At 39.8% G+C, this 16,853-nt stretch overlaps 1 protein-coding gene across 5 annotated transcripts in view; it reads right to left on the reverse strand.

Annotated features, from left to right (window-relative positions):
- The window catches only part of CPLANE1 (ciliogenesis and planar polarity effector complex subunit 1), a 162,996-nt gene that overhangs the window by 134,483 nt on the left and 11,660 nt on the right, over nt 1-16,853 (reverse strand). For all 5 annotated transcript variants that reach the window (XR_003730286.2, XM_015139879.3, XM_015139883.3 and 2 more), the window contains exons 9-14: nt 7,332-7,514; nt 3,959-4,208; nt 3,628-3,783; nt 2,689-3,458; nt 629-837; nt 350-430 (exon numbers count right to left, since the gene is read on the reverse strand). Coding sequence is in view for 4 of the 5 variants with exons in the window: in XM_015139879.3 (XP_014995365.2) it covers nt 350-430; nt 629-837; nt 2,689-3,458; nt 3,628-3,783; nt 3,959-4,208; nt 7,332-7,514 (1,649 nt within the window). In the remaining variant the exon portion in view is untranslated. The remainder of the gene's footprint in view (nt 1-349; nt 431-628; nt 838-2,688; nt 3,459-3,627; nt 3,784-3,958; nt 4,209-7,331; nt 7,515-16,853) is intronic.

Consider the following 16,853-nt stretch of genomic DNA (forward strand, 5'->3'; position numbering starts at 1 on the left):
CCATCAACAATCAACCACAGGCTTTACCACAAATCAAAGAAAGGACAGAAGGAGACTTACCTATAGATCACTGAAAAGGTTCTTAGTGTTACCAATTCCAAGGTTAATAATAATTTTAAATAAGTATTCATGAGTGTCAGGTTGCCTACAACATGTATTCTATTTGGCATTAGGATATCATAAGCACTCTGAAATTTAGAATTATTTTTAAGGTCTATGGCAAGCTAAAAGATGTCCTGCTAATATAATGGCACATATGTTTTGGAATTCAGAATTACTGTTAAGGTCTATAGCAAGCTAAAACGTGTCCTGCTAATATTATGGCACATAGTTTTTAACACTCTCCTACCTTTCTCTCCGATTTCTTGTAGAGCTTTTTTCCACAGCTGAACAGACTTTTCATATGATCCTAATAAGAAACACTCTTCCCCTAGAAAGTTTTTAACCAACGATTAGTCATAGTTAATTATATTACTTCATAAAAATTTACTTTGTTTTAAAATTCAGTCAATGGCACTCAGTCAGGAATTATTTTGAAAAACAAATCATTACAACCAATTAGAAATTCAAAGTCTGGTTAACTATGTCATTTATTCATGGAGTTAGAAAATATTCATAAAATACTCACCATCGATAGATTTAAGTTCTAAGGTTTGATTCAAGCAATCTCCAGTACTCTGTAGGTTAGCCTGCAAATGACATAACAGGGACTTGACAGTAGATGCTTCATGTGTCATCTTTTCAGTTAACTGACTATCAGCTTCAGGAACTCTTCGATTTAATTGTGCTTGATACCATAAAGTTTTTTTGTACAGTATTCTCCAGAGAATACGCAATCTGCAAATAAAATCAGGTAATTATCAAAAGCAAATTTCAGGCTAATGATGAGTTTAGCCTCCTTTTTAGCCTTTTTTTTTTTTTTTTTTTTTTGCCTGTATTCTTCATCAGTATAACATACAAACAAACTGATCACATTTAAATATAATGCAAAATAAAATGATCAAATAATGCCTTATATAAAATCTTCATAAATATTTTAAGCAATCTTTTTTTTTTTTTTTTTTTAAAGACACAGGGTCTTGCTATGTTGCCCAGACTGATCTCAAACTCCTGGGCCCAAGTGATCGTCCTACCTCAGCCTCCAGAGCAGGTGAGATTACAGGTATGTGCCACTGCACTCCAGCCTAGGAAACAAGGTCTTGCTCTGTTGACCAGGCTGAATTGCAGTGGCTCCATAACAGCTTACTGTAGCCTCAACCTCCTGGGCTCAAGCAATCTTCCCATCTCAGCCTCCCAGGCAGCTGGGACCACAGGTGCACCACACTGTTTTTTGTTTGTTTTTTTTTTCTTTTCAGGCAGGGTCTCCTTCTGTCGCCCACACCAGAATGCAGTGGCGTGATATCTGCTCAACCACTACCTCCTGGACTTAAGCAATCCTCTCGCCTCAGCCTCCTGGGTAGCTGGGATTACACATGCCAACAGGCCTGGCTAATTTTTTAGTTGTGGAGTTTCATCATGTTGCCCAGGCTAGTCATGGGGTCAAGTGATCCACCTGCCTCAGCCTCCCAAAGTGCTGGATTACAGGCATGAGCCACTGCGCCCAGCCTAACTTTTTTAAGAGGTCATTTTGGCCAGGCGCGGTGGCTCACGCCTGCAATCCCAGCACTTTGGGAGGCTGAGGTGGGCGGATCACCTGAGGTCAGGAGTTCTAGATCAGCCTGGCCAACATGGTGAAATCCCGTCTCTACTAAAAATACAAAAATTAGCCAAGCGTGGTGGCAGGCGCCTGTAATCCCAGCTACTCAGGAGGCTGAGGCAGGAGAATCACTTGAACCCAGGAGGCGGAGTTTGCAGTGAGCTGAGATTGCACCATCGCACTCCAGCCTGGGGGACAAAAGCAAGACTCCATCTCAAAAAAAAAAAAAAAAAAAGAGAGAGGTCATTTTTTAACAGTACTTAACTAAACCAAAATCTTTCAACATCATGGGTTTTCCGAGACTAAGAAAATACGTATTGCACAACATTTGGCATAAATCCTGCAATTTTTTTTGGCAAACTAAAAGTGTATACATTTATCACATATAACATGACATATTTAACATGATGTTTTGAAGCATGTACTTAAATATTTTAAAAAATAAAATCTGTAATGCTGAGTGCTAACAGATACAAGGTTTCCTTCTGGCCGGGCGCGGTGGCTCAAGCCTGTAATCCCAGCACTTTGGGAGGCCGAGACGGGCGGATCACGAGGTCAGGAGATCGAGACCATCCTGGCTAACACGGTGAAACCCCGTCTCTACTAAAAAATATAAAAAACTAGCCGGGCGAGGCGGCGGGCGCCTGTAGTCCCAGCTACTCGGGAGGCTGAGGCAGGAGAATGGCGTGAACCCGGGAGGCGGAGCTTGCAGTGAGCTGAGATCCGGCCACTGCACTCCAGCCTGGGCGACAGAGTGAGACTCCGTCTCAAAAAAAAAAAAAAAAAAAAAAAAAAGGTTTCCTTCTGGGGTGATAAAAACGTTCTGAATTAGTGCTAATAGTTTCACAACCTTATAAATATACTAACAAACACTGAATAGTACATTTTAAAATGATGAATTTTACAATATAGGAATTGTAGCTCAGTTTCTAAAAAAGTAAAAACATCCAAACTAATAGTATCCCAGTATTTATTAAAATAAGTGATTATACCTGTGTCCTGGCTGTTGCACAAGATTTACTACTTGAGGATGAATCTTGAAAAATGAGTTCCAAGACCAGTTTTCCTGAGAACCACTATCTCGAAACATTTGAAAAATAGGTACCATCAATGAATCTTGAGCTGTTATTTTACTTCCATCAGCTGATGCTGAAATAACTTCAGGCTGAAGACTGTATACACCATTTAAATTGTCAGCTACCATTCTGAGTAAATAAAAACAGGCTAAAAGTGTCTCTGAGAATAACTGACCCTTTTGTTGCTGAGTCAGCAAAAGTTTTATAGTATTTGAGGTCAGCTTTATCAAATGCCCCACATCTTGTTTGTATCTTGTATCCCAATAATGGATTGATAAACACTGATGAAAAAGTTGAAAGATACAAAGTATCCATGCATTATGTCTTGAGCTTTTGCTTAAAAAAAGATCAAGTTTGGGAAAAGGACATTTTATAAATTGAAGAATGTAAAAAAAATGAGTGATACAAACTACTATGTAATTTAACATTAAATTTTTTTCTGTCACAGTTTTTGAAATTCCTATAGTCCACGCAGCAAGTAGACTTTTCTGGATAGAATGCAGTTCTGTAATGGTTCTGTCTGTCTCCTCACTAGCATCCTTTGCATGTATCGTATCAAACATAGATGCAAATTCCAATCTTCCTTCCTTCATAGTACTACACAGCCCATCATCTCTTTTGTTCCAAAAAGGAAATAAGTTGTCTGGAAAGTGTCTGTCTTTGTTAGTTTCTTCTGCTTCAAAATCCTAAAACATGAGGGGAAAAAAACAATACTTAATACCATTTAATACCTTATCAATAGAATCACTTCAGTGTTCTTATATTTCTCTTCCCTTTAACAAGAGAAAAACAAAATATGTTTCTTGGAATAAAGTCATAATTGTTCCAAGCAAATAAAATACTGCTACTAAGTACCTGAAAATCTGCTGTATTTTCATTTAAATTTATTGTTTCTTCTGCCTGCAAGAATTTGGGGACAGTGAAATCGGCTGAACTTTCATTTCTTTGGTGTTTTAACAGGCTAGACCTTAAGGAATTCAGTGATCGCAAATTCAGTCCTTTGCCTTCTGGCTAAACAAGAAAAGATGAAAGATTTCCAAGAGCAAAACGTTATCTGTAATTCTATTATAAGCAATTAAAAGTTCTATAGACAACTGTATACAATTCAAGGACATTATTGTCAGTAAAGTTTTAAATTTGAAAAGAAAAAGGCAACTTTTCCCAATGATATAAAAAAGCCCTGTACCTTAGACAAGATCACACTTTGATATATTTTCTCAAGCCTTTGGGTTGAATCAAGTAGAAGTGATCTCATGTGCACTGACGGAGACAAGCTATCAAGAAATCGAAGGGTTGTGACCATATATCCATCAGATATAACGAGGTAGGGTAACTGTGAGTGTGCTTTTATAGAAAATCTCTGTCTCATAGGGTCACTATCAGAAGCTGATGAATCAACAGAATTATTTGAATCTTGAAACGTAAACTGCTGTGGTCTAGTAAACAAACATCAAAATACAAGAATCAGTAAGAGAAAGATCTTAAGGAAAATAATGTTTTTCAAAAAAAAAAACAAAAAGTTACAGAACAATGAAAAAGCAAGCAGGTGAAACACAAAAAATATTAAATGTGTATATATATCTTTCAGGAAAATATAACACAGTGATTAAGACAAAATAATATATAGGTTCGTATGTTTTAAAATTTTCCTAAATGGTAGCATTTATTCTATTTCATATTTAATCTACATACAACCTATTTCAGAAAATAATTTTACTATTAAAGAGAGTTAAATAGTTAACTTTCCTCTTACCATATATTTAAATATACTTACACAAATAAAATTATGAGCTATCAGTATACTTTTTATTAAAGAGGAGAAAGAAAAAAGTTGAGAAGATTTGGAGAGAATGGTGGTGAGTAAAATTTTACCTATTTAAATTTGAGTTTCCACTTAACTTAAACATACATTATTGTTATTATGATGTACCTGATTCTGATTACTTAATATCACTCCTTATTAAAGTTGGGGCTTTACAAATATAAAAGGAACAAAACATCAAAGTATATTGTAATATTTTTCTGATTAGGCAGCTATTCAAATACAGATTTTTTTTTTATTAGTCAAATGGCAACAATAGAAAATTGGTAATTACAGGACATACACACCACAGACATCTGTAGAACCATTAAAAATAATGCCTAACATGGAAAGATATAAAGGATATACTGTTAAATCAAAAATGAAAAATAGTAAACAGGATATATCACATAATTTAGTCTTTAAAAAAGAAACAAATATTGCTATTATCATTGTTATATGAATATTTTTAAAATCTGGGGGACAACATACTAAAATGTTAATAATTGTTACATTTGAAGTATAGGATTACAAGTATTTAATTTTCCACATTATTTAGTTTTGTAAATTTGATTTTTGAGTGCTAAAATAAATAATGAATACTATACTTTCATAATCAGAAAAAAAGCAATCAGTTTTGGAAGGCCCCAAATATTAATTTTAAAGGAGAATATGAGAAAATTCTAATGAATTATGAATTAGACCACAAGTAAAGAAAAAATACTTTCACTGCAGGAAGTGACACATTTTTCCATTAGCATTACCAACTGCTAAAAATTGTCATTTTTGGGAGGCCGAGGCAGGTGGATCACGAGGTCAGGAGTTTAAGACCAGCCTGACCAATATGGTGAAACCCCGTCTCTAATAAAAATACAAAAATTATCTGGGCGTGGTGGCGCACCTGTAATCCCAGCTACTCAGGAGGCTGAGGCAGAAGAATTTCTTGAACCCAGGAGGCAGAGGTTGCAGTAAACCAAGATCACATCACTGCACTCCAGCCTGGGTGACAGAGCAAGACTCCATCTCAAAAAAAAAAATTAAATTAAATTAAATGTCATTTTTTTGCTAGATATAATCAAGGAAGCACCCTACCTCAGTTTCCTTTCTACAAAGCAAAAGGAACAGATTAATTTCAAAGGTCTTTTCCAACTTTTCTGTCTTATAAATAGTTATGCATATGTGTCTAGCCACATATAATCAACATCAATAATAACAAATATTTACTGAGCACTAATTTTATGCCAGCCTGTGCTGATTTACAATTATGTATTATCTTACTTCATTCTCTAAACCCTAAGACACAATTAGTGTCACACTCATTTCACAGTAAAAGAAACAGGCTTAAAGAATAACCCTTCTGGCACATATACACCATGGAATACTATGCAGCCATCAAAAAGGATGAGTTTGTGTCCTTTGTAGGGACATGGATGCAGCTGGAAACCATCATTCTTAGCAATCTATCACAAGAACAGAAAACCAAACACCGCATGTTCTCACTCATAGGTGGGAACTGAACAATGAGATCACTTAGACTCAGGAAGGGGAACATCACACACAGGGGCCTGTCATGGGGAGGGGGGAGGGGGGAGGGATTGCATTGGGAGTTATACCTGATGTAAATGACAAGTTGATGGGTGCAGCACACCAACATGGCACAAGTATACATATGTAACAAACCTGCACGTTATGCACATGTACCCTACAACTTAAAGTATAATAATAATAAATAAATTTAAAAAAAAAAAAAAAGAATAACCCTTCTGCAGGATTGGAGATCAAAAGAAATTTTTAAAAATAAAAAAATTGGTCGAGTGTGGTGGCTCACACCTGTACTTCTAGCACTTTGGGAGGCCAAGGCAGGTGGATCACCTGAGGTCAGGAGTTCGAGACCAGCCTGACCAACATGGTGAAACCCCTTCTTGTAACTAAAAATACAAAATTAGCCAGGCGTGGTGGCACATGCCTGTAATCCCAGCTACTTGGGAGGCTGAGGCAGAAGAATCACTTGAACCCGGGAGGGGGTGTTGCAGTGAGCTGAGATCACACCACTGCACTACAGCCTGGGCAACGAGCGAAACTCCATCTCAAGAAAAAAATAAATAAAAATGAGAACAAAAATTTGAAAATTAAAAAAAAAAAAAGAATAACTAACCCAAAGTCATACAACTAATAAGTAAAAGAACCAGTATGTGAATCTTGATGTGACTCCAAAGCCAAATTGCTACTTCATCTCACAAGTAAAAATTATATGACACATGCTATGCATGTAACAAAATATCACATGTATCCCATAAATATGTAAAATATTGCGTATCAATAAAAAAATTTTAAAAACAACAACAAAAATTAAAATACGGCCAAATCCTACAGTTTTCTATCCATTTCCAATAAATTTTCCCCTTTGGGAAAATTCATATGTAAAGTTAATTTTGAGTTATTAATTTTCTAAGTGCTATTCTTTTATAACAATAAACGCTATATCATACTTTTATTAACTTTTATATCAAAGATAATTTTTAGTGTTATTAAATACTTAAATAACTTATACTTACATACTCACGATGTCAAATTTTCACCAGGATTAAGCACAAAAAGAAATACAAGAAAACTATAAATAAGAAACAGATATCGAGATGACAGACTCAAAGAAAAAGTAAGACAATTTGAAAGATGAAATTTTTTTAAATACACAGTAAAAGTAATACAAAACAGAAAAAAAATCTATAAACAAATTAACACAATTCAAATGTCTCACCTATATGTTATTAGTGGATGAAGAGGAATAAATTCTGCTGGCCCAAATTCTATAGAGCAACCAAATGTAATTAATGTTAACAATTCACCTTGGCAGGTCAATAAAACCAGAGAGCCACGTTTTAACATACAAGCCAGAAAAAGACTATCATGCGTCCAGCTGATATCACCTACCCAGTAGGACCTGTAATAAATAAAAAACAACATGTTTAGAAAAGATACTTTACAATGTTTGTGACGATTTAAAATGGGCTATACCAAGCAGAGGTGTGAAAGTTCAAAAACTGAGGGTGAAAGAATGACTGGTAGTAGACAATTGCCATACATATTTCATGAATTTTACTTCCTAGAACAAAGAAGTTTGTTCAAAACATCTATCTCAACAATATTCCAATTAGAAATTCATAAGCAATTAAAAAATGAAAATATTTGGCCAGGCGCGGTGGCTCAAGCCTGTAATCCTAGCACTTTGGGAGGCCGAGGCAGGCAGATCACCTGAGGTCAGGAGTTCAAGACCAGCCTGACCAACATGGTGAAACCCCATCTCTACGAAAATACAAATAAGCCAGGCGTGGTGGCAGGTGCCCGTAATCCCAGCTACTGGGGAGGCTGAGGCAGGAGAATGGCTTGAGCTGGGGAGGCAGAGGTTGCAGTAAACTGAGATCGCACCACTGCACTTTAGCCTGGGCCACAGAGCGAGACTCTGCCTAAAAAAAAAACCAGAAAATACTCCTAAAGAACCGAGCTTTTTAGTCACTCACATATTAGAATGAATTTTAATCATATTAGAGTCTACAATCAAGATCTACTGATAGATTTCAAGGCCACATCTGTCCTCTCTACAGGAGTCCCTCTCAACAGCAGACTCTTCCTCTTCCCAAAGCTCTAACTGGTACTACTCCTTAACTATTTCGTGATTTTTAAATTTATTTTATTTTTATTTTTTAAAATTTCAGATTTTAATTCCTTTATTCCCTTCTTTTCACAGGTGTTGATATCTGGTGATACTAATGTTTAATTAGAACAAACAGTAGGTCCTCCTCAGAAAATGACAGACACTAAATCAAAAAGACCACTGAACTGAAACTAATACTTTCAAAGTATTTTAATGTGAATGAGAAATTTACCAAAGAGAAAGGAACTTGTGGAGAGTAAAAGAAAACGAAGAGGCAGGGCTAGATAAACCTGAAAACTCTGAAAATGCATAGAAGAGCATGGAAAAGTATTCAGAAAAGGAAGTTAGAAGCTCTAAGAGGAAATTCTCCTGCTCTGTAATTTTGCATAGATCCTGGTGGTAGCTCACGTGCCATCCCAAATCACCACCTATGTTACTATTGACTCATATGTAGAGGATGCATATGTAGAGTCTTGTTTAAAAGACTAGGCTTGGCCAGGTGTGGTGGCACAGACCCATAATCCCAACACTTTGGGAGGCCAAGGGAGGTGGATCATGAGGTCAAGAATTCAAGACCAGCCTGGCCAAGATAGTGAAATCCCGTCTCCACTAAAAATACAAAAAAAATTAGCCAGGCGTGGTGGTGGGCACCTGTAATCCCAGCTATTCGGGAGGCTGATGCAGAGAATTGCTTGAACCCAGGAAGCAGAGGTTGCAGTGAGCCGAGATTGCACCACCACAATCCAGCCTGGGCGACAGAGCAAAACTCCATCTTGGAAAAAAAAAAAAAAAAAAAGACTAGGCTCTCTCGGCCAGGTGCAGCAGCTGACATCTATAATCACAGTATTTTGGGATGCCAAGGTGGGAGAACTGTATAAGGCCAGGAGTTCAAGACCAGCTGGGGCAACATAGCAAGACCCCGGCTCTACAAAAAAAAAAAAACTGGTCGTGATGGCATGCACCTGTAGTCCCAGCTACTTGGGAGGTTGAGGCAGGGAGGGGGATAGCTTGAGCTTAGAAGTTTGAGGCTGCAGTGAGCTATGATCACACCATTGCACTCCAGACCAGGTGACAGAGCAAGACCCTGTCACATTTAAAAAAAAAAAAAAAAAGGAAGACACTCAGATCAAGACAGCTGACTAGACACAGGTAGTATGTAACTCCTCCATGGAGAGGAACCATGAACTATCTACTTACTATTAAGTAGTAAGTAGATATTCACATTTTGAACAAATCCTCTAGGGCAGAACACTAGGATTTATCAGAAAAGAGATGGGAGGCACCAGAAGAGAGGGTTAGAGGCAGCCTGCCAGCCAGGGACTGACTAAGAGTGGGGAAAGGCTCCTGAAGACAGGGAAACAGTAAGACAAAAATCCACAGGGCTTCACACCCCAAAACAGGCTTTCATAATCTCTGAGTGGGAGAAACCCTCAACCCACTAGGGCCTTGGGCCTCACATATGGAGCTGCCTAAAGATTGCTCAGAGACATTGCTCCGAAAAGGGAAAGCACATGGAATCCCACAGGCATCCAAGCCTAGAGCAGCCTCAGAAAGCCTAGATACCAGGGATCTACAGACTTGGCTGCTGCTGCACTGCTTCAGGGAGGAAGAGGGGAGACCAGGCGCTCTCAGGCACTCCTGGGAGGCTCCCTATCACCCTGCTATGGGCTGCTGTTGAGACCGAGATGTGAGCAGGCTGCACTCCTCACGGCTTCTTGCCTACACTGCTTGCCTGGGAGGGATACCACCCTCTCTGGTCCCAGGCCCAAGGTACCATTTTGAGTGTTTACAGCTGGGTTACGTCCCACCCTTGGGCTGAGTTGGGGCTGAGGTGGCTGCAGGCACCACCCAGCTCAGGGAAGAACAGGGCAGACCAAGCTCTCCTAAGCACACTAAGGACAATACCCACTGACCTGCCACAGAGCAGCTATGTCACTAGAGACTAGTCCCCCCAAACCATCACAACTTCCAGTAACTCCAACATGGACAACTTGGGTCCTAGTGGGTTGCTTCACCACTACTACTGCCATCGCCCATACCATGCCAGATACTCAGAGGCCTGGGAAACTGCCCACACACCTAGACCACCACTCCCACTACTAGCTTCTAAGCATGCCACCTGGAGGCCCAAGAATCAGCCTTCAGGACCCACCAATACCAGGGCCAGTATAAGGTGGTCTAGGGCCTAAAAACAGGCACACTCACCCCACTGCTGCCACTACTAGGGCCTGAAGACTGGCTCAGTTGTTGTCCAAGTCCCTAGCAAAACTTCACCATAACCTCACCTAATAACTATACCTTAAGCCACTGAGGAAATCACAGATGCCACCAACCCTGTGTACTACTGAAGAAGTCATACAAAGATTACATTACCACAAGTATGCAAAATCAAAGCCAAAGTATCCTACTCAATCAACAACATACATCTTCAGGAAAAAATTCCCCTCTATAAATGCATTTTCAAAAAATTAAAACAAGCAACTGCTGTACCAGATGTACAGACATGAATGGAAGGACACAGAAAACATAAGAAAAGCAAGAAAATATGACACCACCAAAGGACTACAAAAACTGTCCAGCAATAGATGCCAATCAAAAATAATTCCCCCAGAGGTTCTAAGATGGCTGAATAGGAACAGCTCCAGTCTGCAGCTCTCAGTGTGAGTGACACAGAAGATGGGTGATTTCTGCATTTCCAACTGAGATACCGGGTTCATCTCACTGGGGCTTGCCGGACAGTGCGTGCAGGACAGTGGGTGCAGCCCACCAAGCGTGAGCCAAAGCAGGGCGAGGCATCGCCTCACCTGGGAAGCGCAAGGGGTCAGGGAATTCCCTTTCCTAGCCAAGGGAAGCTGTGACAGACAGCACCTGGAAAATCAGGTCACTCCCACCCTAATACTGCACTTTTCCTTTCCAACGGTCTTAGCAAATGGCACACCAGGAGATTATACCCCGCGCATCGCTCGGAGGGTCCCATGCCCACAGAACCTCGCTCATTGCTAGCACAGCAGTCTGAGATCAACTGCAAGGCAGCAGCAAGGCTGGGGGAGGGGCACCTGCCATTGCTGAGGCTTGAGTAGGTAAATCAAATGGCCAGGAAGCTTGAACTAGGTGGAGCCCACCGCAGCTCAAGGAGGCCTGCCTGCCTCTGAAGACTGCACCTACGGGAGCAGGGCATAGCTGAACAAAGGCAGCAGAAACTTCTGCAGACTTAAATGTCCCTGTCTGACAGCTTTGAAGAGAGTAGTTGTTCTCCCAGCACGGAGTTTGAGATCTGAGAACGGACAGACTGCCTTCTCAATTGGGTCCCTAACCCCCGAGTAGCCTAACTGGGAGACACCTCCCAGTAGGGACCAACTGACACCTCACACGGCCAGGTGTCCCTCTGAGACGAAGCTTCCAGAGGAACGATCAGGCAGCAACACTTGCTGTTCTGCAATATTCGCTGTTCTGCAGCCTCCGCTGGTGATGCCCTGGCAAACAGGGTCTGTAGTGGACCTCGAGAAAACTCCAACAAACCTGCAGCTGAGGGTCCTGATTGATAGAAGGAAAACTAACAAACAGAAAGGACATCCATACCAAAACCCCATTTGTACATCACCATTATCAAAGACCAAAGGTAGATAAAACCACAAAGATGGGGAGAAACCAGAGCAGAAAAGCTGAAAATTCTAAAAATCGAGTGCCTCTTCACCTCCAAACAAATGCAGCTCCTCGCCAGCAATGGAACAAAGTTGGATGGAGAACGACTTTGACGAGTTGAGAGAATAAGGCTTCAGACGATCAAACTTCTCCAAGCTAAAGGAGGATGTTTGAACCCATCACAAAGAAGCTAAAAACCTTGGAAAAAGATTAGACAAATGGCTAACTAGAATAACCAGAGAAGAGAAGATCTTAAATGACCTGATGGAGCTGAAAACCATGGCACGAGAACTACGTGATGTATGCACAAGCTTCAGTAGCCGATTTGATCAACTGGAAGAAAGGGTATCGGTGATTGAAGATCAAATGAATGAAATGAAGCGAGAAGAGAAGTTTAGAGAAAAAAGAGTAAAAAGAAATGAACAAAGCCGCCAAGAAATATGGGACTATGTGAAAAGACCAAATCTACGTCTGAATGGTGTACCTGAAAGTGACGGGGAGAATGGAACCAAGTTGGAAAACACTCTTTAGGATATTATCCAGGAGGACTTGCCCAACCTAGCGAGGCAGGCCAACATTCAAATTCAGGAAATACAGAGGACACCACAAAGATACCACACGAGAAAAGCAACTCCAAGACACATAATTGTCAGATTCACCAAAGCTGAAATGAAGGAAAAAAATGTTAAGGGCAGCCAGAGAGAAAGGTCGGGTTACCCACAAAGGGAAGCCCATCAGACTAACAGTGGATCTCTCGGCAGAAACTCTACAAGCCAGAAGAGAGTGGGAGCCAATATTCAACATTCTTAAAGAAAAGAATTTTCAACCCAGAACTTCATATCCAGCCAAACTAAGCTTCATAAGTGAAGGAGAAATAAAATCCTTTACAGACAAGCAAATGCTGAGAGATTCTGTCACCACCAGGCCTGCCTTACAAGAGCTCCTGAAGGAAGCACTAAACATGGGAAGGAACAACCAGTACCAGCCACTGCAAAAACATGCCAAATTGTAAAGACCATTGATGCTAGGAAGAAACTGCATCAACTAATGAGCAAAATAACCAACTAACATCATAATGACAGGATCAAATTCATATATAACAATATTAACCTTAAATGTAAACGGGCTAAATGCTTCAATTAAAAAACACAGACTGGTAAATTGGATAAACAGTCAAGACCCATCAGTGTGCTGTATTCAGGAGACCCATGTCATGTGCAGAGACACACATAGGCTCAAAATAAAGGGATGGAGGAAGATCTACCAAGCAAATGGAAAACAAAAAAAAGCAAGGGTTGCAATCCTAGTCTCTGATAAAACAGACTTTAAACCATCAAAGATCAAAAGAGACAAAGAAGGCCATTACATAATAGTAAAGGGATCAATTCAACAAGAAGAGCTAACTATCCTAAACATATATGCACCCAATACAGGAGCACCCAGATTCATAAAGCACGTCTTTAGAGACCTACGAAGAGACTTAGACTCCCACACAGTAATAATGGGAGATTTGAACATCCCACTGTCAACATTAGACAGATCAATGAGGCAGAAAGTTAACAAGGTTATCCAGAAATTGAACTCAGCTCTGCACCAAGCAGACTAATAGACATCTACAGAACTCTCCACCCCAAATCAACAGAATATACATTCTTCTCAGCACAACATTGCACTTATTCCAAATAACAGGCATTAGAGACTACAAAAGACGGGAGTGGAGTGAGGGCTGAAAAATTACTTATTGGGTACAATGTTCACTATTAACACTAAACGCCCAGACTTCACCACTACACAACATATGCATAAAGTGAGTGAACTTATAAGTTATCAGTATGCCTCAGGGGTAAGAGAGATCAAAAAGAGACGAAAACCTATTTAAAAGAATAATAAATGAAAACTTCCTAAGTCTAGCAAGAGAGTTAGACATCCAGATACAGAAGGCCCAGTGATCCCCACGCAAATATACAGCAAAAAGAACTCCACCAGAGGATATTATATTCAGAATGTGTTAAGTCAAAGGGAAAGAAAGAATTTTAAAATTAGCAAAAGAAAAGAGTCCAGTCACCTATAAAAGAAACTCATCGATTTCCTCTAGGTTTTGTAGTTTGTGAGCGTATTATTTCATAATAATCTTAATAGTCATCGTATTTCTGTTGTATCAACTATAATGTTTAGAACTGGAACAAGACAAGGATGCCTACTTTTACCACACTTATTCAACATAATGCTAGAAGTCCTAGTCAGAGCAATCAGGCAAGGTAAAAAAATACATAGTATCCAAATTATCACTGTTCACTGACAATATAATCTTAAATCTAGAAAACCCTAAAGACTCCACAAAAACTCTTAGATTTGATAAATTAACATAGTAAGATTTCAGGATTCTTTATATAACAAAATGAATATACAGAAATCAGTATAAAATACACCAGTAACTATGTAGCCAATGACTGAATCAAGAAGGCAATCCCATTAACATTAGCTACAAAAAATAAAATACCTAGCAATATATTTAATCAAGAAGGTAAAAGATCTCTATGAGGAGAACTATAAAACACTGATAAAAGAAATCATAGATGACACAAACAAATGAAAAACCATCTCATGCTTATGGATTAAAAGGCCAGTATCATTAAAATGAACATACTGCCCAAATAAATCTACAGATTCAGTGCAATCTCTATCAAATTACCAGTGCCATTTTTCACATAATTAGAAAGAACAATCCTAAAGAACAAAGCTGCAGGCATCATATTACTTAATTTCAATTTTTTTTTTTTTTTTTTTTTGGCGACGGAGTCCCGCTCTGTCACCCGGGCTGGAAAGCAGTGGTGCGATTTCAGCTCATTGCAACCTCTGTCTCCTGGGTTCAAGCAATTCTCCTGCCTCAGCCTCCTGAGTAGCTGGAATTACAGGCGCCCGCCACCACGCCAGCTAATTTTTGTATTTTTACTAGAGACGGGGTTTCACCATGTTGGTCAGGCTGGTCTTGAACTCCTGAACTCATGATCTGCCCGCCTCTGCCTCCCAAAGTGCTGGGATTATAGGCATGAGCCACTGCCCCCAGGACTTTTTTTTTGTTTTTTTTGAGACAGAGTTTCACTCTTGTTGCCCAGGATGGAGTACAATGTTGCAATCTCTCGGCTCACCACAACCTCCGCCTCCTGGGTTCAAGCAATTCTCTTGCCTCAGCCTACCGAGTAGCTAGGATTACAGGCATGTGCCACCACGCCCAGCTAATTTTACAAAATCCAGTTTAGTAGAGACAGGATTTCTCCATGTTGGTCAGGGTCTCCAACTCCCACCCTCAGGTGATCCACCCACCTCGGCCTCCCAAAGTGCTGGGACTACAGGCATGAGCCACCATGCCCAGTCTCCTATTTTCAAACTATACTGCAAGGCTATAGTAGCCAAAACAGCATGGTACTGGTATAAAAATAGCACACAGATAAATGTAACAGAATACAGAACCCAGAAACAAAGTCACATTCCTACAACCAACTGATCTTCAGCAAAGTCGATAAAAATATACACTGGGGAAAGGACACCCTATTCAATAAAAATAGTGCTGGGAAAATTGGATAGATGTGCAGAAGAATGAAACTGGACCCATATCTCTCATCATATACAAAAATTAACTCAAGATGGATTAAAGACCTAAACATAAGGCCTGACACTATAAAAATCCTAGAAAACCTAGGAAAAACCCTTCTGGACATTGGGCCAGGCAAAGAATTTAAGGCCGCATCCTCACACACAAATACAACAAAAATAGACAAATGAGAATTAACTAACTTAAAAAACTTCTGCACAGCAAAAGACACAATTGAAGTAAAAAGACAACCTACAGAATGGGAGAAAATATTTGCAAACTATGCATCTGACAAAGGGCTAATATCTAGGATCTATGAAAAACTAAGACAACTCGACAAGCAAAAAAAAAAAAAAAACAACCTCATTAAAAACTGGGCAAAGAGCATGAACAGACATTTCTCAAAAGACATACAACCAGCCAATAAACATATGAAAAAATGCTTGGCCGGGCGCGGTGGCTCAAGCCTGTAATCCCAGCACTTTGGGAGGCCGAGACGGGCGGATCACGAGGTCAGGAGATCGAGACCATCCTGGCTAACACGGTGAAACCCCGTCTCTACTAAAAATACAAAAACTTAGCCGGGCGAGGTGGCAGGCGCCTGTAGTCCCAGCTACTCGGGAGGCTGAGGCAGGAGAATGGCGTAAACCCGGGAGGCGGAGCTTGCAGTGAGCTGAGATCTGGCCACTGCACTCCAGCCTGGGTGACAGAGCGAGACTCCGTCTCAAAAAAAAAAAAAAAAAAAGAAAAAAATGCTCAACATCACTAATCATCAGAGAAATGCAAATTAAAACCACAATGAGATAACATACCAGTCAGAATGGCTATTACTAAAAAGTCAAAAAACAACATGTTGCAAGTATGCAGAGGAAAGGGAACATGGGAACATGAGAAAAGGGAACAAACAAGTTTGGTGGGAATGTAAATTAGTACAATCATTATGCTACAGACATTTCTCAAAGAACCAAAATAGGAACTACCATTCAATCCAGTAATCCCACTACTGGGTATATAACCAAAGGAAAGAAATCATTATATCAAAAAGATACTTGCACTCATATATTTATCACATTACTGTTCACAATAGCAAAGATAGGGAATCAACAAAACCATCTAACAACAGAGGATTTTTAGTAGAGATGGGGTCTCATCGTGTTAGCCAGGATGGTCTCGATCTCCTGACCTCGTGATCCAGCCACCTCAGCCTCCCAAAGCGTTGGGATTACAGGTGTGAGCCACCATGACCGGCATCAAATACTACATATTATAACTTGTAAGTTGGGACTAAACAATGGGTCCACATGGACATACAGAGTAGAATAACAGGTACTGGAGACTACAAATGACGGGAGGGGAGTGAGGGTTGAAAAATTACCTATTGGGTACAATGTTCA

This window comes from Macaca mulatta, chromosome 6, assembly GCF_049350105.2.
Source record: "Macaca mulatta isolate MMU2019108-1 chromosome 6, T2T-MMU8v2.0, whole genome shotgun sequence".
Classification (NCBI taxonomy): Eukaryota; Metazoa; Chordata; class Mammalia; order Primates; family Cercopithecidae; genus Macaca; species Macaca mulatta.